The 26,317-nt window shown below is 30.8% G+C and overlaps 1 protein-coding gene across 1 annotated transcript in view; it reads left to right on the top strand.

The window, feature by feature from the left end:
* The window catches only part of LOC129225884 (zinc finger protein Xfin-like), a 49,597-nt gene extending 24,154 nt beyond the window's left edge, over window positions 1–25,443 (top strand). The window contains exons 6-10 of the mRNA XM_054860414.1: window positions 12,929–13,155; window positions 14,663–14,863; window positions 19,184–20,258; window positions 22,591–22,823; window positions 24,624–25,443. Of these exons, the coding sequence (XP_054716389.1) occupies window positions 12,929–13,155; window positions 14,663–14,863; window positions 19,184–20,258; window positions 22,591–22,823; window positions 24,624–24,629 (1,742 nt within the window). The 3' untranslated portion in view covers window positions 24,630–25,443. The remainder of the gene's footprint in view (window positions 1–12,928; window positions 13,156–14,662; window positions 14,864–19,183; window positions 20,259–22,590; window positions 22,824–24,623) is intronic.
* The last annotated feature ends 874 nt before the right edge of the window (window positions 25,444–26,317 follow it).

The raw sequence follows: 26,317 nt of genomic DNA, 5'->3' as shown, positions 1-26,317 counted from the left end.
GACTTAGATTATTTTTTCATGATTTTGATTTTTTTTTTAGTATATTTTAGAGTTTGATCATTTTCTCGCTTGTTTTTACTTTATCGTTTTTTTTCCCGATATTTTTAAACTTAGAAATTTTTCACAATTAGTAACAGGAATCGAACCCTCAAATTTTTCGAAACATTATCAGGTCTACAATTTTCATCCAACTAATTTAATTTAAAAACTTGCAATCAATTTACTCTTAGTAGTAACTAACACTTATCATTAACAATTTGTCACGATTTTAAAAAAATCAACTTAATTAATTTTTTCATGCAAGCTAATTTATACTCTATACTGCCAAGAGCATGCCGCTGGATATTGACGGAATATAGTACCAAGATTTCCTCTTCTTCTGGATTCCAAAAATCGTGCATTAAAAATTTACTTTAGAAACGGTAGTATCAAGATCTTTTCTGTTATAGCTGACTATAAAATAAATTAAAAATGTGGATATTAAAATTTGAATTTCTTTAATGACCTTACTTAAAAAAAATGTACTCGCATTTTATTCCACACTGAGAAAATTCATGTTTAAAAAACTCGACCCCCCAAATGAAATGTTGAAATGCCGCCCCTGAGTTCTACACTGACCCTCAGTGCACTGAGATAAAGGCTCATAAAAACTGCCTTTTTTAACTTTAAGGAATGTTTCTGTTTCCGAAATGAGAAGTTTTTTATACTTTTGGCCTCATTTAAATGCAAACTTAAAAACTGTTGTGCTTACTCTGATTCTAATAATATTTTTACTCTGAACTTTTTGGTATTTTAATCAGGACCGTTTACGTTATTTAGAAAGAGTTGATTTCCTTCTGATGGGGATTTTAAAGGTTTGATGTTCTCTCTCTAAAGGTACATTGTTAGAATCAGGATTTGTAGTGACTTTTGACCCCATTTTAGACGATTTTTTCGGTATACAGTAATTAAACCATAATAAGCTATACAATAATTTAGATAGCCGGTTTAGTTTTGGACGGGGATCGAGATTATAAGGGAAATGTTTGACTTTATTTAAGAATTGTTGATCTCACTCAAATTGGAATTTTTGAGAATTAACCAAACTAACTTCTTTAAGACTCCTGAACATTTTCCTGAGTAGGGGACTAATGTATGTTCACCGGCAAGAGGCGGAGGGCCGGAGGGAACTCCAACTCCCTGATTGCGCCTCTCACGTCCTCTCACTCCCCCTCTGACCTTGGGTTGATCTTCCTCCTGATAGCCGCCTCCCAGGGCCGCCGCGAGGACTCCTAGAAGGTTACGGGGTTTTTTCCCGCGTTTTTGAATATTTTCGCGCCTTTTTGGACTTTGTCGTTTTTTCTTCTAACCTTATACGAAGGTTTTCGCATGACCACGTTTTGGCACGACCGCGTTTTTGCACGACCATGTTTTCGCACGGCCGCGTTTTCACACGACCGCGTTTTCGCACTTTGTCGTTTTTTACTTTTACGGAATGGCAACACTTGTTGTCATGACAACTGAAGTTTTCGGGTGGCAACACTTGTTGCTATGGTAACCAAAGTCTTTACTTTTCGATTTTTACTTTTAAGAACGTTCGTGGTGCCATCTATCGTGACTTTGAATGTTTTTTTCCGGACTTAGAATATTTCCCTGAATTTAATTATTTTTATTTTTCGAGTGTCGGAGTTGGAAATCAAACACCCAAACTTTGAGTTAGCAAAAACGTATGCTAACCACTATGCTTTATTTCCCATTACTCTTTCAGTCTTAATGTGAATCTGTACCATGACGACGAATATTACAATTTAATTAATTTTAAAACCATCAATTAATTTACTCTTTAGTACTAATCAAGACACATCATTAACTTAATTTCGGCTCATAATTGAAACTATCATCATTATTATTATTATTTTTCATAATAACACAGTTTTTCACTTAAGTTAAGATTTATTTAAATACAACCCATTCGAGATTTTTGATTTATTTCAATGCTTTGTGGACTTGAAATTTATTTTAAACTTTGATTTTCTTTTTCATGCATTTCAAACTTTATCATTTTTTTTTACAACATTGATTCTTTGCATGAATTTCAAAACTTGCAACCAATTTATTCTTAGCATTAATTAACACTTATCATTAACAAATTTTCACGGAATTTTTTAAAATCATCTTAAATATGTTTTTTTCTTTTTTTACTTTTATACAACAAAATATTTTTTCTAACTTGTTAAATTTTCTTAACTATTTTTTTTTCTTTGTCAAATTTACAAAATAATTTTTCTAACTTGTAAAAATTTCGAAGAAATAATTTTCTTAACTAATTTTTTTTTTTAACTTTCATACAACAAAATAATTTTTCTAACTTGTAAAAATTTCGAAGTAATAATTTTCTTAACTATTTTTTTTTTTAAACTTTCATACAACAAAATATTTTTTCTTACTTGTTAAATTTTCGAAGAAATAATTAACTTAAATGTTCTTTCATACATTTTGAACTTTATCGTTTTTTCCTGTCATTTAGCATTTTGATATTTTTTTTTTCACTATTTTGCCGTTTTTCAATTATTTTCAGTCTTTAACTATTTTCTTACTTTTTAGTCTTTAACTAATTTCAAGCATTTCAGACTTAGATTATTTTTTCATGATTTTGATTTTTTTTTTAGTATATTTTAGAGTTTGATCATTTTCTCGCTTGTTTTTACTTTATCGTTTTTTTTCCCGATATTTTTAAACTTAGAAATTTTTCACAATTAGTAACAGGAATCGAACCCTCAAATTTTTCGAAACATTATCAGGTCTACAATTTTCATCCAACTAATTTAATTTAAAAACTTGCAATCAATTTACTCTTAGTAGTAACTAACACTTATCATTAACAATTTGTCACGATTTTAAAAAAATCAACTTAATTAATTTTTTCATGCAAGCTAATTTATACTCTATACTGCCAAGAGCATGCCGCTGGATATTGACGGAATATAGTACCAAGATTTCCTCTTCTTCTGGATTCCAAAAATCGTGCATTAAAAATTTACTTTAGAAACGGTAGTATCAAGATCTTTTCTGTTATAGCTGACTATAAAATAAATTAAAAATGTGGATATTAAAATTTGAATTTCTTTAATGACCTTACTTAAAAAAAATGTACTCGCATTTTATTCCACACTGAGAAAATTCATGTTTAAAAAACTCGACCCCCCAAATGAAATGTTGAAATGCCGCCCCTGAGTTCTACACTGACCCTCAGTGCACTGAGATAAAGGCTCATAAAAACTGCCTTTTTTAACTTTAAGGAATGTTTCTGTTTCCGAAATGAGAAGTTTTTTATACTTTTGGCCTCATTTAAATGCAAACTTAAAAACTGTTGTGCTTACTCTGATTCTAATAATATTTTTACTCTGAACTTTTTGGTATTTTAATCAGGACCGTTTACGTTATTTAGAAAGAGTTGATTTCCTTCTGATGGGGATTTTAAAGGTTTGATGTTCTCTCTCTAAAGGTACATTGTTAGAATCAGGATTTGTAGTGACTTTTGACCCCATTTTAGACGATTTTTTCGGTATACAGTAATTAAACCATAATAAGCTATACAATAATTTAGATAGCCGGTTTAGTTTTGGACGGGGATCGAGATTATAAGGGAAATGTTTGACTTTATTTAAGAATTGTTGATCTCACTCAAATTGGAATTTTTGAGAATTAACCAAACTAACTTCTTTAAGACTCCTGAACATTTTCCTGAGTAGGGGACTAATGTATGTTCACCGGCAAGAGGCGGAGGGCCGGAGGGAACTCCAACTCCCTGATTGCGCCTCTCACGTCCTCTCACTCCCCCTCTGACCTTGGGTTGATCTTCCTCCTGATAGCCGCCTCCCAGGGCCGCCGCGAGGACTCCTAGAAGGTTACGGGGTTTTTTCCCGCGTTTTTGAATATTTTCGCGCCTTTTTGGACTTTGTCGTTTTTTCTTCTAACCTTATACGAAGGTTTTCGCATGACCACGTTTTGGCACGACCGCGTTTTTGCACGACCATGTTTTCGCACGGCCGCGTTTTCACACGACCGCGTTTTCGCACTTTGTCGTTTTTTACTTTTACGGAATGGCAACACTTGTTGTCATGACAACTGAAGTTTTCGGGTGGCAACACTTGTTGCTATGGTAACCAAAGTCTTTACTTTTCGATTTTTACTTTTAAGAACGTTCGTGGTGCCATCTATCGTGACTTTGAATGTTTTTTTCCGGACTTAGAATATTTCCCTGAATTTAATTATTTTTATTTTTCGAGTGTCGGAGTTGGAAATCAAACACCCAAACTTTGAGTTAGCAAAAACGTATGCTAACCACTATGCTTTATTTCCCATTACTCTTTCAGTCTTAATGTGAATCTGTACCATGACGACGAATATTACAATTTAATTAATTTTAAAACCATCAATTAATTTACTCTTTAGTACTAATCAAGACACATCATTAACTTAATTTCGGCTCATAATTGAAACTATCATCATTATTATTATTATTTTTCATAATAACACAGTTTTTCACTTAAGTTAAGATTTATTTAAATACAACCCATTCGAGATTTTTGATTTATTTCAATGCTTTGTGGACTTGAAATTTATTTTAAACTTTGATTTTCTTTTTCATGCATTTCAAACTTTATCATTTTTTTTTACAACATTGATTCTTTGCATGAATTTCAAAACTTGCAACCAATTTATTCTTAGCATTAATTAACACTTATCATTAACAAATTTTCACGGAATTTTTTAAAATCATCTTAAATATGTTTTTTTCTTTTTTTACTTTTATACAACAAAATATTTTTTCTAACTTGTTAAATTTTCTTAACTATTTTTTTTTCTTTGTCAAATTTACAAAATAATTTTTCTAACTTGTAAAAATTTCGAAGAAATAATTTTCTTAACTAATTTTTTTTTTTAACTTTCATACAACAAAATAATTTTTCTAACTTGTAAAAATTTCGAAGTAATAATTTTCTTAACTATTTTTTTTTTTAAACTTTCATACAACAAAATATTTTTTCTTACTTGTTAAATTTTCGAAGAAATAATTAACTTAAATGTTCTTTCATACATTTTGAACTTTATCGTTTTTTCCTGTCATTTAGCATTTTGATATTTTTTTTTTTCACTATTTTGCCGTTTTTCAATTATTTTCAGTCTTTAACTATTTTCTTACTTTTTAGTCTTTAACTAATTTCAAGCATTTCAGACTTAGATTATTTTTTCATGATTTTGATTTTTTTTTAGTATATTTTAGAGTTTGATCATTTTCTCGCTTGTTTTTACTTTATCGTTTTTTTTCCCGATATTTTTAAACTTAGAAATTTTTCACAATTAGTAACAGGAATCGAACCCTCAAATTTTTCGAAACATTATCAGGTCTACAATTTTCATCCAACTAATTTAATTTAAAAACTTGCAATCAATTTACTCTTAGTAGTAACTAACACTTATCATTAACAATTTGTCACGATTTTAAAAAAATCAACTTAATTAATTTTTTCATGCAAGCTAATTTCGCACTCAAGTTACATTTCATCACTACATATGCTTTTCAAGAGTTTCATTTAATTTATCACATTTTATTTAATCAACTCTATTAATTATTTTTTGATTAGTATTTAACTTAGGCATTTTATCGCATAGTATTTTACTTTAGTATTATTTTTTTTTTATTCATACAAGCACTCTTGTTAGAATAAAACAAAATTTTCAACCTTCATGAATTAGAATCACTTTGACTATTTCATTTTCCCAATAATATTTTATTTTACTTTAACAACTAATTTCTTTAACAAAATCGATATCATTTATTTTAGTCTTTATCCTTTTTGAACGATACATTCAAATGGTTAGCTATACGTTAAATTAAGAAACTTAATCTAAAATTTGACAAATTAAGTTATAGCTAAATACTGAGTAAAATTAATTACAAAAGACTAACCTTTTTCGGGTGAAATCCCTCAAGTACCAGCTATCGCGAAGCTATTTAAAAACAATGAATGAAATTGTAATAAGTGGATTGTTAATTATAACTCAATCTCACAAAATTACAATTACACACATGTTTTATTTGAAATCGCTGCATACGGCTGGCTGCCCATCGTCGATTTGCAGAAGGCATGCCGTGATATCGGCAAATCACCGCGGTTGTTGAAAAAAGCTACCCTCATCCTACAGCACTTCGGATCGTCCACACACACCGATGCGAATTGAGGAAATGACTTTATCGATATTGCTATCTACCCCTTTACCGATAACAGATAACAAACCCCACGTGTGAGTATGATTCACCCCTAGCAAGCACATCTTGTAAGTGATGTCACTGTTTCTGACCAATTAAAATTAGTTCACGTTTCTCAAACGTCACAGCAAATCTCAATCATAGATCGTTAATAGCCTGATGCCAGGTTTTCCAAACAAAATTTTAGATTTTAATTCGTATTTTCGAATTAATTTCTTTTTCATTTCAAACTTATAAAAAAAATTTCCAACTTGTAAGAATATTTCTTTCAAAAACAGATTTTTGATTCAAAACAGTATGTTTTCAAACTTGTAATATTTTTCTACTTGAAAAATGAAATCAAATATTTTTTTTTTCTTCAATCATATAAAATGTTTTTAAGAAATAATTTCTAAAACTTGTAATATTTTTCCACTAATTAAAAAAAATCAATTTTTTTTTTCAATCATATAAAAATAAATTTTTAATCTTACAAAAATAAATTTTTCCTCAAAAATATTTTTTTCAAAACAAAAAATAATATTTTTCTAACATGTTTTTTCTTTTTTCTTTTCAATCTTTTTTTTTTTTTTTGCAAAACTTTTTTTTTTTTTTCAAAAATTTTCAAACTTACAAAATAAATTTTTTTTAAACTGAATCTTCAAACACAATGATTTAATTAAATTTAAAACTGAATAACACTTTACTCTTAGTATTAATAACCAGTAGCACTTAACCATTTACTCTTTGCACTCTAAGTATTAATTAACACACACGCATTACAAATAATAATAATAATGTTTAAGATACTTACAAATCATCCACTCAAGCTTTCAAATATCCATCTAGCATGTTATTGTTCATTCGTGTGAGGGAACTTGTAATAAAACTTTACTCATCAACCGAAATTATAAGCGAAAATATCACATTTTTAGCACTTAATATAATCCTACAATTAACAAATTGGTTTTAACTTTGAATTTAAGAAAAATAAAAACTATTACACACTTAGTAACATATCTATCGATATTATTTCATGACAAATCACAAATAGGTGAGGGTCTTTTATCGATTATGTGACCAACTATGTTAAGAAAGAGCGTTCTTATCTCATATGAGAATTTATAAGTCTTTAATATTTCTCCTTAATGTAAGTGTATTGATGCGTACGAGTTTGTGCATGTGAATATAACTGTGTATTGTTTTCAAACCATTGACATGTTTAAGCTTTACGGTTCTAATTTTAACTTTCCACTTAGCATTAGTCGAAGTCCTTCGCATGTATTAATCTATTGAAATACCACAAAAATTATATTTTCATTCATTCTTAATTACAAAACCATACAATAAGATGAAGACAACACCGATAGTATAAAGATTACTTACAAGAAAGTGCATATAAAAAATATATGTAAGAGTGATTTCAAAGTATAATCCATCAACCATATTCAACAACTCAATAAAAACATAAGTCTCTTTTAAAATGATAAACACAATTTATTCACACACACAGTAAAAGACAATTAAATAAACTTACATCTTTAAGTAAAACTCTTCAAAACTTTCAAGCATATTTTTAACATCGATTGCATCAAATAAATCAGACACATGACATTTTAAACATGGACTATCAACATTCAAAGTAACGAAGTCACGAGCCAAGTTTTCCCAATTAACATTATAAAGAGCCTGTTCGAAAAAAGTGTCGAACTTTCGACCCCTTGTTAATGATTCACATTCATGCACTCTCATGTAAAAAAAGAATCCATTTTTACAATCCATACATTCTTTTTTAGAAAGGTAGTTTATGTTGCATATGAGTTCATCAAATAGACACTTACGTAGAGAACCAGCCAATTTACCAACTATATGTGCTGATTTTATCACATCGACAATCACAGGGATATTTTTTCTCAATTTAAGAAAGGATGTACTCTTTTAGAGTATAAGTCATAAGTTTGTCTTTGACACTACGTGAGATACAAGGGGACGCGTAACACAATTTGTCAATCTGGCTTTCCAAAAGTAGAACTCTATCAGGCATCAACTGGAACACTTCTCGTTTCAGTTTGAACAATCTTTGCACACTAACACAGATGTTACCATTCGCACTCTCGATGAATACACATAAGTCCTTTTTTATAACAAAAGCGAAATCACGGTCTTCGATTAATTTTTGATTTATATTTTTATGTAGGCTTGAAATAAGTGATCTCCACATATCTGGTTCTAAGGAAATACCATCCTTAGTTGGTCGAAGAATACCATCTTTCCCACACGTATATCTTCTAATATGCACGCGTGTACGTTTCCGAAAAGTATTCACTAAAGTGAAAATACAATCGCCCAAGTGTATCATATCATCAGGCTGTGGAGAAGCCTCAATGTTCATTTTCATGTTCGTTGCATCCATCTGTTCATCTTCAGGCTTCAAAGTTTCAGAATGATTTTCACCAACGTTACTCATTCTTAACTCTCATAGGATTAGGAGTCACAATACTAAAATAACTTCCTGTGAACTTTAAAAATAAATCAAACTAGGTTTTAACACTAGCGGGTGAAGAAAAATCTTAAGTACATAGAACAAAATTTCACGACGTCTTTCAAAGCTCAGAATCACTCTGCTCAAAAGTTCGTGTGATATTCTATGACGTCAGTAGCAAGAGACTTATGTACACTTCTCATTGGTTAAAGTGAATATTCATTGGTTTATAGTGGATGTTTGGAGAATCATTTTCAGAGTGATTGAAAAGATTGAAAAGAAAAAAGAAAAAACATGTTAGAAAAATATTATTTTTTGTTTTGAAAAAAATATTTTTGCGGAAAAATTTATTTTTGTAAGATTAAAAATTTATTTTTATATGATTGAAAAAAAAAATTGATTTTTTTTAATTAGTGGAAAAATATTACAAGTTTTAGAAATTATTTCTTAAAAACATTTTATATGATTGAAGAAAAAAAAATATTTGATTTCATTTTTTAAGTAGAAAAATATTACAAGTTTGAAAACATACTGTTTTGAATCAAAAATCTGTTTTTGAAAGAAATATTCTTACAAGTTGGAAATTTTTTTTATAAGTTTGAAATGAAAAATAAATTAATTCGAAAATACGAATTAAAATCTAAAATTTTGTTTGGAAAACCTGGCATCAGGCTATTAACGATCTATGATTGAGATTTGCTGTGACGTTTGAGAAACGTGAACTAATTTTAATTGGTCAGAAACAGTGACATCACTTACAAGATGTGCTTGCTAGGGGTGAATCATACTCACACGTGGGGTTTGTTATCTGTTATCGGTAAAGGGGTAGATAGCAATATCGATAAAGTCATTTCCTCAATTCGCATCGGTGTGTGTGGACGATCCGAAGTGCTGTAGGATGAGGGTAGCTTTTTTCAACAACCGCGTTGATTTGCCGATATCACGGCATGCCTTCTGCAAATCGACGATGGGCAGCCAGCCGTATGCAGCGATTTCAAATAAAACATGCGTGTAATTGTAATTTTGTGAGATTGAGTTATAATTAACAATCCACTTATTACAATTTCATTCATTGTTTTTAAATAGCTTCGCGATAGCTGGTACTTGAGGGATTTCACCCGAAAAAGGTTAGTCTTTTGTACTTAATTTTACTCAGTATTTAGCTATAACTTAATTTGTCAAATTTTAGATTAAGTTTCTTAATTTAACGTATAGCTAACCATTTGAATGTATCGTTCGAAAAGGATAAAGACTAAAATAAATGATATCGATTTTGTTAAAGAAATTAGTTGTTAAAGTAAAATAAAATATTATTGGGAAAATGAAATAGTCAAAGTGATTCTAATTCATGAAGGTTGAAAATTTTGTTTTATTCTAACAAGAGTGCTTGTATGAATAAAAAAAATAATACTAAAGTAAAATACTATGCGATAAAATGCCTAAGTTAAATACTAATCAAAAAATAATTAATAGAGTTGATTAAATAAAATGTGATAAATTAAATGAAACTCTTGAAAAGCATATGTAGTGATGAAATGTAACTTGAGTGCGAAATTAGCTTGCATGAAAAAATTAATTAAGTTGATTTTTTTAAAATCGTGACAATTTGTTAATGATAAGTGTTAGTTACTACTAAGAGTAAATTGATTGCAAGTTTTTAAATTAAATTAGTTGGATGAAAATTGTAGACCTGATAATGTTTCGAAAAATTTGAGGGTTCGATTCCTGTTACTAATTGTGAAAAATTTCTAAGTTTAAAAATATCGGAAAAAAAAAACGATAAAGTAAAAACAAGCGAGAAAATGATCAAACTCTAAAATATACTAAAAAAAAAATCAAAATCATGAAAAAATAATCTAAGTCTGAAATGCTTGAAATTAGTTAAAGACTAAAAAGTAAGAAAATAGTTAAAGACTGAAAATAATTGAAAAACGGCAAAATAGTGAAAAAAAAAAAAAAATAATCAAAGTGCTAAATGACAGGAAAAAACGATAAAGTTCAAAATGTATGAAAGAACATTTAAGTTAATTATTTCTTCGAAAATTTAACAAGTAAGAAAAAATATTTTGTTGTATGAAAGATTAAAAAAAAAAATTAGTTAAGAAAATTATTTCTTCGAAATTTTTACAAGTTAGAAAATTATTTTGTAAATTTGACAAAGAAAAAAAATAGTTAAGAAAATTTAACAAGTTAGAAAAAATATTTTGTTGTACAAAAGTAAAAAAAGAAAAAAACATATTTAAGATGATTTTAAAAAATTCCGTGAAAATTTGTTAATGATAAGTGTTAATTAATGCTAAGAATAAATTGGTTGCAAGTTTTGAAATTCATGCAAAGAATCAATGTTGTAAAAAAAAAATGATAAAGTTTGAAATGCATGAAAAAGAAAATCAAAGTTTAAAATAAATTTCAAGTCCACAAAGCATTGAAATAAATCAAAAATCTCAAATGGGTTGTATTTAAATAAATCTTAACTTAAGTGAAAAACTGTGTTATTATGAAAAATAATAATAATAATGATGATAGTTTCAATTATGAGCCGAAATTAAGTTAATGATGTGTCTTGATTAGTACTAAAGAGTAAATTAATTGATGGTTTTAAAATTAATTAAATTGTAATATTCGTTGTCATGGTACAGATTCACATTAAGACTGAAAGAGTAATGGGAAATATAGCACAGTGGTTAGCATACGTTTTTGCTAACTCAAAGTTTGGGTGTTTGATTCCAACTCCGACACTCGAAAAATAAAAATAATTAAATTCAGGGAAATATTCTAAGTCCGGAAAAAAACATTCAAAGTCACGATAGATGGCACCACGAACGTTCTTAAAAGTAAAAATCGAAAAGTAAAGACTTTGGTTACCATAGCAACAAGTGTTGCCACCCGAAAACTTCAGTTGTCATGACAAGTGTTGCCATTCCGTAAAAGTAAAAAATGACAAAGTGTGAAAACGCAGTCGTGTGAAAACTCGGCCGTCCGAAAACATGGTCGTGCGAAAATGCGGTCATGCGAAAACGTGGTCATGCGAAAACCTTCGTATAAGGTTAGAAGAAAAAACGACAAAGTCCAAAAAGGCGCGAAAATATTCAAAAACGCGGGAAAAAACCCCGTAACCTTCTAGGAGTCCTCGCGGCGGCCCTGGGAGGCGGCTATCAGGAGGAAGATCAACCCAAGGTTAGAGGGGGAGTGAGAGGACATGGGAGGGGGTGGGAGGCGCAATTAGGGAGTTGGGAGGCGGATTTCCCTCCGGCCTTCCGCCTCTTGCCGGTGAACATACATTAGTCCCCTACTTTCCTGATTTATGTTGTGTGATTTTTTGGGTGTCTTCCCAGTTTCGCCGACATTTCATTATTCCCCCCCCCCCCCCCCCCGATTTTTAGTTTTAATCATACTTTTGATATATTAAAGGAAAGGGGGCAATTTGAAATATCGGCTAGACTGGGGACAAACTATTTTTTGGTGACTATTTGTCCTCTGCCTGTGTTGACCATTTACTTGAATCGATAACCCCCCCCCCCCCCCCAAAAAAAAAAAACTACGTCAATGTGAGCAAAGCCGCGGGTAAAAGCTAGTTTATATATATTTTTACACAAATTGTGTACAAAAAACATGGTTGAGCCTGAATGCAGGGAACCAGTGTCAACACAAGAATTTTTTTGTCTGATGCTTAATACACAGAAATAATCACATTTTAAAAAACGTTGATTTTGGAAGACCTCTACGTCAGGCTCCACTTTAAGAATTTTTACAGTTCCTCAAAACATTTTTTGGAAGAAAAGAAAAAATATGTGTCCTCTAAAATCTTTCAAAGAATCCACCATACAAAATTTGAGCAAAATCAAAAATGGTGTATATCTGAACACTCCATTTTTGCCCGGTTCTTATAAAAACTGGCTCTTAAGATCCAACACTTGAACAACCTTTATTATTTACTTTTGCATCATTGCCTATAAATCAAGTGCATTGTTTAGACTTTGATTTAAGGTATGTCAGCACTGATTTTACGTCCATTTTTGTCCGTGAAGACAACTATTTTAATTATTATTAGTGAATGATACATATCTGTTGCATTCAAGAAACTGGTTGATAGTCCCGGTGTCTTATATTACTGCTGTTCTTGTCCGTTTTACTTGTATTTGTTTGAGAAATGTTTATGCTTTTATTTGCTTCAATAAATAAGTGATTTTTTAATACTGCTTGTTTTCTTTTAGGTCAAAATGAAAATAAAAAAGTAAATGCTGCTTCCCAGAACTCTCTTATTAATTGGCGAGTAGACCCATCTTACCTTCCAGTGTTTCAAACTGAAGAAGAAAAAAGAAGTTTTGAGAAGCATTTAAAATCCATAAATTACAGTTTTGTTGATAATTTGTTTGACAAAAAGGAATCTTCAGTTACTTCAGGGTCAAGTGATGTGTATTTTTGCAAGAAATGTAAAAAGGTGATGATTAATATTGCAATCAACTAACAAATGCTTTTACTTTACTTGTGTACATATTAGTTATTCAGAAGCCAATGAAACAAAAATTTAGAAGATTGATGTTTTTAATGCCTATATGTATGATACATGCTGAAGCTTTAGAAAAGTGGTGTTTGATCTAAAAAAGAAAAAAAAAGAAAGCAACATATAAATGCTTTAATAACTAAGAGGCAGATTATTTGTACCATTAAGACTTACAAAGATCAAAAAGTATCCAAAATTGGGCTTAACTACATTCACTTCTGAACGATTCATGTAAAAAATAAAAGTTTTTATTTTATTTACTAGTTATTTTCTGAGCAAAATGTAAGTACTATACAACGTCAGTTATCCGGACTAACTGAAACCAAAGGCAAACTGGATCATCAAAAATCCAGATAAACCATCCTAGTAGCACACAATATCGTGTCGTCATTTATACGTCATTGCCGTATATCGTTTCATCTACCCGATATCTTTCATTGTTTCTACTGTATAGTGCGTCATCGTCAAGATATCACAAAAACGACATGTTACATAATTGCTTATAATAGTCACATTTCAATGATGTACCTTTATGTTATGGATAAAATGGAATAAAGATCAAAAATATAATCCAGTTTTAACAAAAAAAATTCAAATTTTTGAAATTTCACCCACCACTCATCGCTACACCATGGCGCTTACATTATCCTAACAATGACTTGTAAACGATATAGGAAGACATCATAACTATGTGCGAAACGATGACTGCACAATGACGGTTGCGTTATCATTACAATGACGCGCAACAATATTATCACAATAGCGTATGCTCTGTCGGATTCGACATTGTTTTATATCGAGACCCGATGACGCATCGATATAGCATTGGTAACTTTTACGATATCGTCGTACGTCATGTGCTACAGGGCAAGTAGAATGGTTAATAAGCAAAAAAAATCCTTAAAAATTCAGGCTGTGTGATAAAAATGTTCAAAAGAAATAAAAAACAATCAAAGGGAGTAAAAGATGTAACCATAGTAACATACAAATTTAATTTCGAAAATAATTTCCATTTATCATGACTATAATACATCATATTTTGTAACAAATTGTTTAAAAGACACAAAAAAAATATCAAAACAAATTTTTCACATAATTTCAGAAAGGGAAAAGCAGAGGAGAAAGAAATAAGAAAGAATTTATTCACTGTCTTCTGATTCGAAAAAAATGTGTCTTTTGAATAAATAGTGCGGGCTAGAGTAGCGTAATTTATTTTGCTGTCTGTGTAATATCTGTACTTTTAGTCAAAATAAAAGCAAATATTCGGCATAATTTTAGTTAAGTCCTTGCTATCATATTTTAAAATTATCTATTTGAACACAGTTATTTTTTAAGATTCAAATTTGATCCGGAGACATTTATAAAAAAGATTCTACTGTAAACTAAAATATTTGTTTATGGAGAATTATTTTTAGTGCATTAACTCTACTTTTTTTTCTTCCAGACTGCTAAGTCATTGTCTCACATACGAATGCATTGTCTTATTCATACAGATATAAAACCATTTACATGTCCTAATTGCTCTTATGAAACTAATTCAAAAGGAAGCCTGTACATCCACATGAGAAAACATACTGGAAATATGTTTCATTGTTCGTATTGTGACTTTAAAAGCAACAAGAAAGCTCATGTTTTGGATCACGAGGTATTTTGCTCATTATACTTGTTTTTGTTTATTCTATTATCAACTAGTTTGACTAACTTGAAAGTGAGAAATTGATCTAAAAATGTGCATCATTTGTTTTGATGACTCTTTTTTGTTGCTTGCATTGTGTGTGACTTATAATTTTAGTACAGCTACATTAAGAACTTGCTGTTGGGCCAGCTCTTTTCAGATATTAAATGCAATTTGTTAATCCAAGCTTCACCCGGGCCACAGCATCAAAACTTACAATAAATGTTTTTCACTGACAAAATGTATGATAATATCACTGAATTCACCTAACAAACAATCTTTGAGGTTAATCCAATCCACAGTTGCTTCTGAAAAGGAAAAAAAGACTCTATTGGTGCAAGAAAATAACTTTTTATCATGGCTGGATAATATATTCATTGCCCTTATTGGTTACTAGCGTTACTCGCACGGTTTTGCCCCTAGAAAAAATATTAAGAGGTCATTTGACTTGCCTGTATACTTACTACAGTTAACGTCTACTATGCGTTATTATTATTGTTTTCCAAGATCTCTTCATATATTTGAGGGGTTTAAAAACTTAGCATGTAGCTTAACAGAAACCAGGAGAAACCTTAGAAATATTTTTTTTTGTGGAAAGAAGTTCCTTTCCTTGCTGATAAAATGTAAAAAACATATTTTTCCAAAATTAATTACTATCAAAAGAACATTGTAATAGCAATATTTTAATAATTTACTGAACATAATTCCATAAATGATAAGAAAATAAAAGCAGACGACCTTTTCTTATCAGGTTAAAATATTTTAACTTAAATCCTTTTCAGTAAATTAAGGATTGATCTTCAAAATAAGCACATTTTTAAAAATGTTTAAAAGAAAAAATGTAACGAAGCAATCAAAGGGAGTAAAAAACATAACCATAGTAATGTACAAATTTAACTTTTTAAATAATTTCCATTTATCTCCAATATTTTATTTTATTCTTGAGCTTAATCATTTAAAATGGTTTAGCTTCCAATGCTCGTAGAAACTTCAAACAAGCTTCTTCTTATGCAGTTATGCCAAATTTCATGAAAATCGGCCCAACAGTCTAGGTGTTATGTGCCTCGCAGACATCCAGAGATTCAGACTTTCAGCTTTATTATTAGTAGTGATAACTTGGCCATCAACAAAAACTTGGTATTCTATATTGTTCTTAGTCTGCAATTTGTTTGAAAGTAGCTAGCTTAAACGGTGTACTTAAAAAGACTCAGCAGAGTGAATCTTTAGAAAAGTAAACTATTTTTTGAAAAGTTCTGTTTAGAAAAGTTCTACAGAAAAAATATTGTCATTATGCATTCCTTTATTTGTTATTTTCAAATTTGTGCTACAGATGATAGTTTGCTCATCAGGAAATTGAAAACTCGGAAATATTTTCTGTCCAATGTTTATTTACCTGTCTTTAAATTACAGTAAGATTCTTAGAAATATAAGTTTTCTATTTCTTAGTTGTGAGTCATTGTCATTGTCGACTGAAAATCAGCATTTTCGAAAGAAAACGTAAATTTTTTATTTATTCATATGTAAAATGCTCCAAATACAATCAATTTTGTTTCTATAAAATTTATCGAATGCAAGCTTTCAGAATAGCATGGCATGTACATGTTGTAATCTTTAGTACTTTTTGTTCCCTCTTTTTTAAAACTTTCTCGAAAACAGAAATTTCACTATCTTTCATTATAACTAGAAAACATGTTATATCATATTGCATGAGATACATGAAGCTGTTTAAATTATGCCTTAATAAAATGTACTGTGGCGGCCGCTTACTTTAATTTAGTTTGTTCTAAACAGTTTTGATTCCACAAAGTGGCTTCTTTACTAATAATAAAGCTGAAAGTCTCTCTGTCCGGATCTCTCTGTGTCTGTCAGGATCTCTCTCTGTCCGGATCTCTGTCTGTCAGGATCTCTGGCGCCAATTGAGCCCAGACCGTTCGGCCGATTTTCATGAAATTTGGCACAAAGTTAGTTTGTAGCATAGGGGTGTGCTCCTCGAAGCGATTTTTCAAAAATTCAATATGGTTCCTTTTCTATTCCAATTTTAAGAACAAAATTATCATAAGATGGATGAGTAAATTACGAAATTATCATAAGGTGGAACCGTAACATGGGCACAAACCAATTGGCGAGATACGAAATTTTCATAACGTGGAACTGTAACATGGCCAACTGTAACATGTAACTAGGCCAATTGGCGAGAAAATTCACCATACATTATTTTTAAATATACAGGCGAACCAAAAGACCTTTCAATTTTTCTATTACGGGCAAAGCCGTGCGGGTACTACTAATATTTAATAAAGCTGGATTTTGTTCTGTTATTGACGATTTGATTCATTAAAGGGTTTGGTTCAATTAACCACTTATTCAATTAACCGTCATGAACTGTACTACTACATTATGCATCATATACTACGTTATGATGCTATAGAAAGTAGTTAAAAATGCTTTATCATCATAGTTTTTGCACAGTATATGTTTTGAAGTTATTAAGCATGAAGCAAGCTAAAATATCAAAGTTAACCATGTGAATGAAGATTTGCACATCAGGGCATATTTTAAGGAAATTTGACTCTGTGGGCAACTCCAACTTCCTCCGAAGGGGGGGGGGGATTGAAAATGTGCAGTTTATGTTAGTTGAATAATCCTCAAAAAAGAGTTGGGGTGTGAAAATTGGAATTAGGAAAATTATTGCTAAAGGTCGTTTTGTTTGATAGGAAAAGAGTGTAAAGAACCATTCATTAGAACCATTTGAATCTAGTTTCTTTTTCTTAGATTCACTAAAAAATGCATCTTTAATAGAAATTTACTGCTGTGATTTTCTTTTAGCACTCATACTTGCATACTCGATCGAATGCAACTGCAACACAGAATATAAAAAAGAGCGCAAAAACGAATGCTTCAAATGACCATGCACTACAAGCTTTGTACAGGACACATGGGGCCAGTTTCACCTAAAAAAAAAATGGCTACGGAAGATTACGTGACGTTAATCCATAAAACTCTGTTTACGTTTTACGTGCTGCCATCTATGAGTTTTGGAGTGCGAGACATCGTTGTTTAATAGTTTTATTGATTTAAAAAACTTTTGTTTGTGGGAACGGTTAGGGGTCATGCTTCCATTTTTTTACAGAAAAATTAAAAATATATAGAAACACATAACCAATGGAAAAATTTAGGAAAATGTAAGTGGGCAATTTTATTTGACTGTGAGGCCAATTTTATTTGACTGTGTGGGCAATTGCCCAAAAAATCCCATTAAAATATGCCCTGTTTCACATGTTGAACTTATAAATCATCTAGTTTTTTACAGAATTTTAAGTTTTCTTGTACAACGCCTATGAGATGTTTCTGTTATAATTGTAACTGATGTTACTTTCAATTTGAATGTTTGGGTAATGAGTAATCTTTTCTCTTTAAAATAGTATCAGAACAATAATGATATAATTCTACTTTCGATTAATAGCTAAAATTGAAATAAAAAAATTTCCTGCCTGATGGAAATTTAACACATTTTACTCTCATCATATCAGGACAAAAAAGGAAAACATAAGGTTTCTATTTAGGTTGTCGCCAATGCTTAAAAGGGTAGAACTATAGACATGAAAATAAATAAACATGTGTAGGAAAAATTTTTGAGTTTGATTATATTGTTATTCGGCCGCGAAAGTTTTCCGTCTTCTTTTAAAAAATCGAAATTGAAGAAGATATAAGAAAAATAAAATAAATAATCAGTGAGCAAGTGAAATCTAAGAAGTTGAGATAGTTTTGCTTTATTATTTAATGTATATTTCTTGATCATAATTAAGAGAAAGCTGCTACTCATTATTTAATGATGAAAAACAAATTTTTAAACTTATTACAAATTATTTCACTTAATTTCTTTTTTTTTTAAAACATCATTATTATTCAGCGTATTTATAATACTTTAAAAAAAATAAAGACTTCTTTTCTAGGAAGAGGGTTTAGAAAAAGAAAATATTAATAAAGTTGTTATTTGATCGTTTTACACACTTAAAAACAAAATTAGGACGTACCTCCTTTTTAATTCAAAATCCCATCTTAAAAATTGTTGTAACTTTGTAACTTGTTTTGACTTATATTTGTGTTGTGTTTACTTTCTTCTCTGCAACAGATAGAATATCTTGCCTCTCTAAGACAGTATATCTTGCCGAAGTTTTGAAGAGTTAAAATTGTTTATCATGTGAAAATTAGAATAAGAACATTTGTTAAATGTTTAGCATATGCATTGTTTTTTTTTTTTTTGTAAACATTATTTTTTTCTTTTTTTAGGCTACTCATTCAACAGTGCCACAGATTTGCAAACTATGTAAAAATACTTACAAGACTTTGCGCTCCTTGATCGCCCATGTAAAGAAATACCACAATAATTTGGGTGGTAAGAGATACGTCAAAAGTCTTTCACCTGGGCGTAATAAAGTAGCTACCATTCATTGTAGCATTTGTCATAAGAAGTTCTCATCTTTATCAACTTTTGAAAATCATTCCCAGACGTTTCATTCTGTTGCTAATTTACAGCCAAAAGATAGCCCAAAAATTAATACAAATGAACTTGTATCTGAAAATACATTGTGTAAAAGCACTGGTGATGTACAGCTTCAGGAACCTTGTTTACCTAGTCCAAGTAAAAGCTTAGAATGTGAAAGTGTTCCTACTACAAAAGATCCTCTAGCTGAGCTTGTGTTTAGAAACTTTTTTGAGCAAAGTCAATCAAAACCAATTATTTTTAATGGCTTATGTGATGAATCTGAACTTAAAAAAATGTTTGCTGCTACAGTTTTGCTCAATGCTTTAGAAACAGAATCCATTTCAGCGCAATTGGCTTCGTTAAATGAGGCTAATCAATTCCATGAACCAAAACAACCTGATATTGAAGAATGTAATGAAACACTTTCGATATTAGATGAATGCTTGAGAAGCCCAAACTTTGAAAAAGAATGTTTGCGTGTTAACTTTGAGGAAACCACGTTGCCGGTAGAGTGTCAGCAAGAATTTCAACTTCCTTCAGTGCAGCAAATTCTGCCGAATGAAACTGCATTACGGAATCAAGAAGTTAAAGCTGGTGAAAGTAGTTCAAATTCTGTGTCGCAATTGCATCGTCCTGGTGAAAATGGAGGGGAAGAAAATAAATCTGCTGAAATTAAGTTGTTTGAAAAATGTCATCGAGCCCCTGCATATGTTTGCTGTGTGTGTTCTGCTATTTTTATTCGTTCTTCAACATTAAAAGTTCACCTAAAGGATCATATTGACAATTCGAACAGTAACTTTATAGAACAAGAGGAAGAATTTACTTCAAAAATCTCTGATGCTTGCTCTGACCTGAATAATGTTTGTCCAATGCTGATAGGTATTGCTTTTTGCACTTTTATTGATAGTGTTTTCTCCCCTTTTAGTATCATTTTTAATTTTATGCAGTTGTGGTTTAATACTCTGATAATCCAGATTGAGGTTCATCCCCTACTTTTAACCTTTTCTTCTTTTCCTTTTTTCTCTTATTTTATATCTTTAATAGCTGCATTGCCCAGCTTTGCACTTTCTGCCTTGAAAATAAGAGTTTTGTCAAGTGATGCGTATGCGTGTTCAACAATCAGGCTTCAATTAGTGAGAAAAAAAATATTGTAAAATTTCCCGTCAAAATATTCATTCTTAAAGAAAGAAAAAAACGGCACATAAAAAATTCCCGAATAAACTAAACGCAACCTTCCTGACATCACTGAATAGAACCTCACTCATTTGCAGCTTTTTTTTTTCAGAAAGTGGGATGGTAGAGTGGGGGGGGGGGGCAATCTGGAATGAAGCTTAACAACATGGAAGGTTATGCTCAAAAGTGCAAAGTTTGTTTGATCTATAACTGCTTTTAATATATGTATGGATAGATGTTGCATTACTCTCCTTTACAACAGAAATTAAAAAGAAAACAAGCAATAAAGAAAAGAAAAAAAAACAGCTGCACTCCAGATGTTGTACAAAATTATGTGTGGACAGACATGATCTGATATTTTGATTTATTCGTAGTTTTGTGTGAAAAGAATGGGGAAACAAATTAAATAACATTGGGGAAACGCCATTTTGCTATGATCTTGGGTTGGGGAAAACTTTCTTTCCTCCTTCCGAAATTGAGGGTTGGTGCTGGGGTAAGGAATGAAATGAATCATAACTTTCCTTATCAGATATTGAATTAATCAAATGCATTTTATGAAGTGATGATCTAACAAGAAACACTTTGTCTGAAAAGAAAGAAAACATATGTGGTAAAAATAATTCTCAATTCAATCCCCAGGTAAGACATGATACTAGTATAGTGTGCTAATTGTATGTATGGGTGGGTGGGTGGGAGGGGGATGTACTTCATCTTGTTTTAAAGAAGAACATTTACCACGTTAAAATAAGTTTACTATTCATTTTGTTTTATTTTATTTATTTTTTTACATTTTAAAAACTAAAAAAAAAAAAAAGATTAAAAGTGGTGGTGGGGGGGGGGGGGCTTACCAATCTACAAGTTTATGCCAGTTCATTTCAAGCATAGTCATGTTTACTTACTACTCATTTGACCACCACCAGTAAGAGAATCCCATACTTAACTAAATAGAATCTGAAAAATATCATTATTTAAGTCAAAATTTATTCAAAAATTCATAAAAATATGATCCCAACTTGAAATTTTGTACAAAGATGAAAGGCACAAAATTTTTTGGGGATTTTTAGAAAAAATTCATTATATGTTTTCTGCAAATTTTAAATTTAAATTTTTTAAAATGAAATTTTTTACTAAATTAGTCATGTTGCATATCATATTAAACAGCATCTCATGTACTTTAAATTGTTTTTTACCATTTTTTTCTATCTATATTTAGTGTTGAGTTATCATCCATTTTATGCTCAAGCATTTATGTAAAAGGAGGGTTTTTCCAAAAATCTCAAAAATAAAAAATGAAAGAGATAAAAATCCAAAAATTTGGACTTTTGGATTACCTTGAAGGTACAATCGATGAGCCAAATTTCAAAGAAATACAAAATTTGAGTGAAAAAATTTCTGAAATTTTGAACCACTTGACATGGAATGACCCACATGTTTTTTAATTTTACAAATTTCAACCGGATAAAAAGGTTCTACTGAAAAAATACAAATAGAATTGGTAATATTACTTAAAACCAAATCTTCTTGGAATTTGAATCTTCTCCCCTTCCCCTGCCCCTCGTCCTTCATTGTGACCATTAAACACAAATGAATATTTTGACACAATTTAGTGTTTTTCTAACAATGCAGATCAGAATGAAAAAAACATTGAAATCAAAACCCCTCCCTTTATGAAATCCTGGACACAGGCCTGAGTTTGACATACAATAGAAGTGAAGTTTTTGACTATCGTTACTCAATCGATTCAATCAACCCTGTAGCCCTGTAAGCTTAACACCTTCAAATATATATATTTTTTTAATTTGCTTGCTTCTTATTATCAACTGTGCTGCATAACTTCATATTCCAGAGTTTAAAAAAATTCCTTGCTTCGTAATTACTTAATGTATGTTGATTCTATTTATTAGAAATCAATGCCTTTTTTTTTTTTTTGCTTTCACAAAATCAGGTAATATACGAAGGTTTTCTTTTAAAAAATCACTTAGTCAGTCATGTTCTCAATGCATGTTTTTCAGATGTTTAATTGTTGTTATACTTTCAGAACCAACAAGCTCTTATTCTGAGGGTGAAAAGGAGCTAGAGAAACTCTATACTTCATCTATGGATATGATGTGGTATCTCCCTGAAGTTAGTGTTGTATTGGAAAATGATCCAGCATTATTTGATTCGGTATTAGATGATATTAGTAACTTTCCCATCACTGACAAATATGATGAAGTGGAAGTACTAAATGTAAAATCCACGGAAAACAGTGTTTTGGAATGTTTTAAGGAAGTGAGTTTTTTTCTTTTTTTTGGATTTTTAATATTATGTAAATGCAAAATCCCATGTATGATATTTTAACAAATTTTAAAAGATAATGATTCCGAAATTGTCACCAGCTGTAATGTATTTTTTCAGTAATTATATTACAATCAATTCAAATTTTGTTTTCAAGAAAATTTCTTTAGTCAGTGTAATTTTCAATAAGCTTGGTCCATAGTTCTCAAACTTTCTGTGCAAAAAGCCACATGTGGACAGAGGCGTTCACTTTGGAAGATCATGGGAGATCACCGTAACCTCCCAAGAAATGTCCTTATTCGTCATGCTTTATTTGAGGCATCATCAAATTTGGTGGCAGTATTGCAGTATTACATTTTTGCTCCTTTTTATTTTCAAATGATGGCTAATGTCTCCTCTCATTGGTAATTGTACACTATCATATTTTATCATTGATTAAAATTCAATTTCACTTAGTAAGTTGAGAATTTCCAACTCTCAAAAATTTAAGTTCAAGATGCCCATGCATGTGGACAGCTTGCTTCACTTATTTATTTGGTTTGAATTGACAAAGTGAGAAGCAAGGGGGTGTAGTGCCAAAATTAATAATTTTGAGATAACCAGTACAAATAGTAGGCAAAATGGTTTAGGTGGCAGTGCCCTTGAAGCTGTTTATTTTATTTATTTATTTATTATTTTTTTTTTTTTAAAGATAGTGCTTTATCATTGGATTTAAACTGATTACTGATTCGATTTCCTCAAAAAAAAAAAAAAAAAAAGTGGAATATAGCCTTAAAAACAGAACCAATGACCACCATAAACTTCCTTCTTCCAATTCAAAATTCCGTTTTTGTAAAATAACATAAGAAAAGTGCTGTAATTTTTAATTCATATTTTCATGAAATAAATCCATCCTGTAAAACATCATTTTTCAATGAATCTTTAAATTTTTTAACTCTATAAAAATGAGGGGCAGTTGCATACCTTTCCCCCTCATATCAGACGCATATGCACATCGTCATGCAGAAAAATCATAACTTTCATAAGTCAACCTTAACCTTAACATTTCTTAAAAATTGTTGTCTTCAAACGTGTTGGGAAGCATGTCTCTTTAATGTTAACTGTGTACTTAGTTTTGTACATTAACTTTTGTAATAGGTAAAAATAATTATTATCTTTATTATCAATGGCTTAACAGCCCCTTGTGGGTCCTGTCCTTCAAAAAACTTCCCATTCCAGCCTCCTGCCAGAAATTGTCCTCTGAAAAAGGAGGAGGCTTTGGAGATGCTGAAAGCAGTTTGAATAATACTCATCAATTTGTAAAATTTCATCTTAAGCTGCGAGAGATTTTACGTAGTTATTCAGCGCATGTCAGGGAAATTTATTTTCCAGTTTCTGTGGGAGCCCTACTATTGTAATTTTGTGTTTTTTGTAGTATTTATTGAGCACTTTAAAAAGTTTAAGCCCTAGTGCTCTGCTATGTTAGTTAATTTTTGCAACAATTTTGCTTAATGTAAATCTTTAGGTTGTTCAAATAATGTTGCGGCACAGATCAAGCAAAAAGAGGGTCACACCCCTTCCTCTATAAGTGGCCAAAATAGCCAAAAATTGTTATTTTTGGAAAAATTAGCTCCAGATCCTAAATTTAATGCCCAAAAATTATTTATGATTCATCCCCCCTTCTGTAAATTTGGCATCAGTGCTGTAGTTTTTTTTCTTAGAAATATTTATCTGCAAAAAAATGTTTTTAATTTTTGCATAGTATCTCTATTATAGATGTTAAGTACTTATTTTTTTTTTATTCATTTTTTACAGCTCTGAAAAACTAATATACAAATTGCATCAGCATAACATCCGTACAGGTATGAACACAATTGTAAATATTCATGTGTTTAATAAAATTTTCAATTTATAGTTCTTGTCATGTGTTGAATGATACAATGACTGCTAAGTCATTCCAATCTGGACCGTAACCATCAACACATTTTTCATGAAATCCATGTAACCAATAAAGTTAGATTTCATTCATATGCTCTGTGTTCATTACAATAGGTTATATAATTTGGGGGAGGCTACATTACAGGATTTAACGTATCAGTAAATGTAAAAGGTGACTAGGGCTCGACCGATGGCATTTTTTGGCCATTGGCCCTTGCCGATTGTTGGCCGATTGTTCAAAGATGGCCGATGGCTGATGACCGATTGTTTTCCTCCAAATGGCCGATGGCCGATGCCGTTGGCCGATGCAAAAAAAAAAAAAAAAAATAATAATAATAAAACAGAAATAAATTGATAAGATTGTCAGGGATTTAAAGGATTATTGATTTATTTCACTTTACTTCCTTTCTACGAATAAAGAATTGTAATCACAAAAAAAAAAAAAAAAAAAACAGATTTCGACTTAAATTTCTATTTTACTTTTCACCAAATTTATACTTCACTAGTTTTTTCGGCACATCTATACATACATATGTACCTAAGAACATATAGATAACCAGATATCCAATTTGAACACCTCCTCAGTTAATTATCGCAAATTCTCTTGTGATGTCTTCATGCGTGTAATCTTGCGTCACTCAAAAACGTTATGAAATAGTAAATTGAAAACTCATACGTACGTAGTATGATCTAAAAGTTCGAGGTTAAGTTGTATAAAACCTTACCCTGAATAGTTCACATTCCCGAAGCATATATCTATCTACAAAATAGTCACCTTGAACGATTATGCACTTCTGCCAACGTTCGTATAGCTTTTAGAAGCACTCCTGGAAGGCATTTTTCGCAAATTCCTGTAAGGCCTCTTGCGCTGCTGCTTTAACTTCATCGTGGGGAAGAAGGCGACTTTCATGCTGAGGATGCACGGTTTGATTGGTCAATACTCTGATATGACAAACAAATAACATAACGTTTCGTCGGACTTAGCTCCGTGTGACTTTTACCTGTTCCCAGCAAAAAAACATTTGCATAGCCGCCGCTTTTTTCCGTCAGGAGTAGATGAAGCTGCATCATAGAAGGTAGCGAAAAATGGCTTCCAGGAATGTTTCCAAAAGTTATATGAACACTGGCAGAAGTACATAGTCCTTCAAGGCGACCTTTTGAAGGTGGATGTGCTTCGGTAATGTGAACTATTCTGGGTATGATTTTATACAGCTTGTCCCCAAACTTTTGCTTCGTACTACGTACAATCTGTATAGGGTGTAGTTATGCTTCTCCTTTTTTGACTGCTGTATGATGAAAGAGAAAGAACAATAGCCAAAAAAGAAGGAAGAAAAACAAAGAGACTGTTTAATAACCAATTGATTTGTTTTGTTTTTTTAAATTGAGCATATAACTAAGATTTCAGTAATGTTGTAATAATGTATGGATTCAGGTACACTAAACATAGTTAAAAAAAAAATTAAATTACATTGTTAATCATTCAAAAAAAAAATTAAGAATAGAACTATGAAACCGTCAACAAATTACGCAATTAAAGTGGAAAGATTGCACGTAGACATTTTTTAGTCATC

The sequence above is a fragment of the Uloborus diversus genome, chromosome 7 (genome assembly GCF_026930045.1).
Source record: "Uloborus diversus isolate 005 chromosome 7, Udiv.v.3.1, whole genome shotgun sequence".
Taxonomy (NCBI): Eukaryota; Metazoa; Arthropoda; class Arachnida; order Araneae; family Uloboridae; genus Uloborus; species Uloborus diversus.
This window is presented reverse-complemented; position numbering and strand designations above follow the sequence as displayed.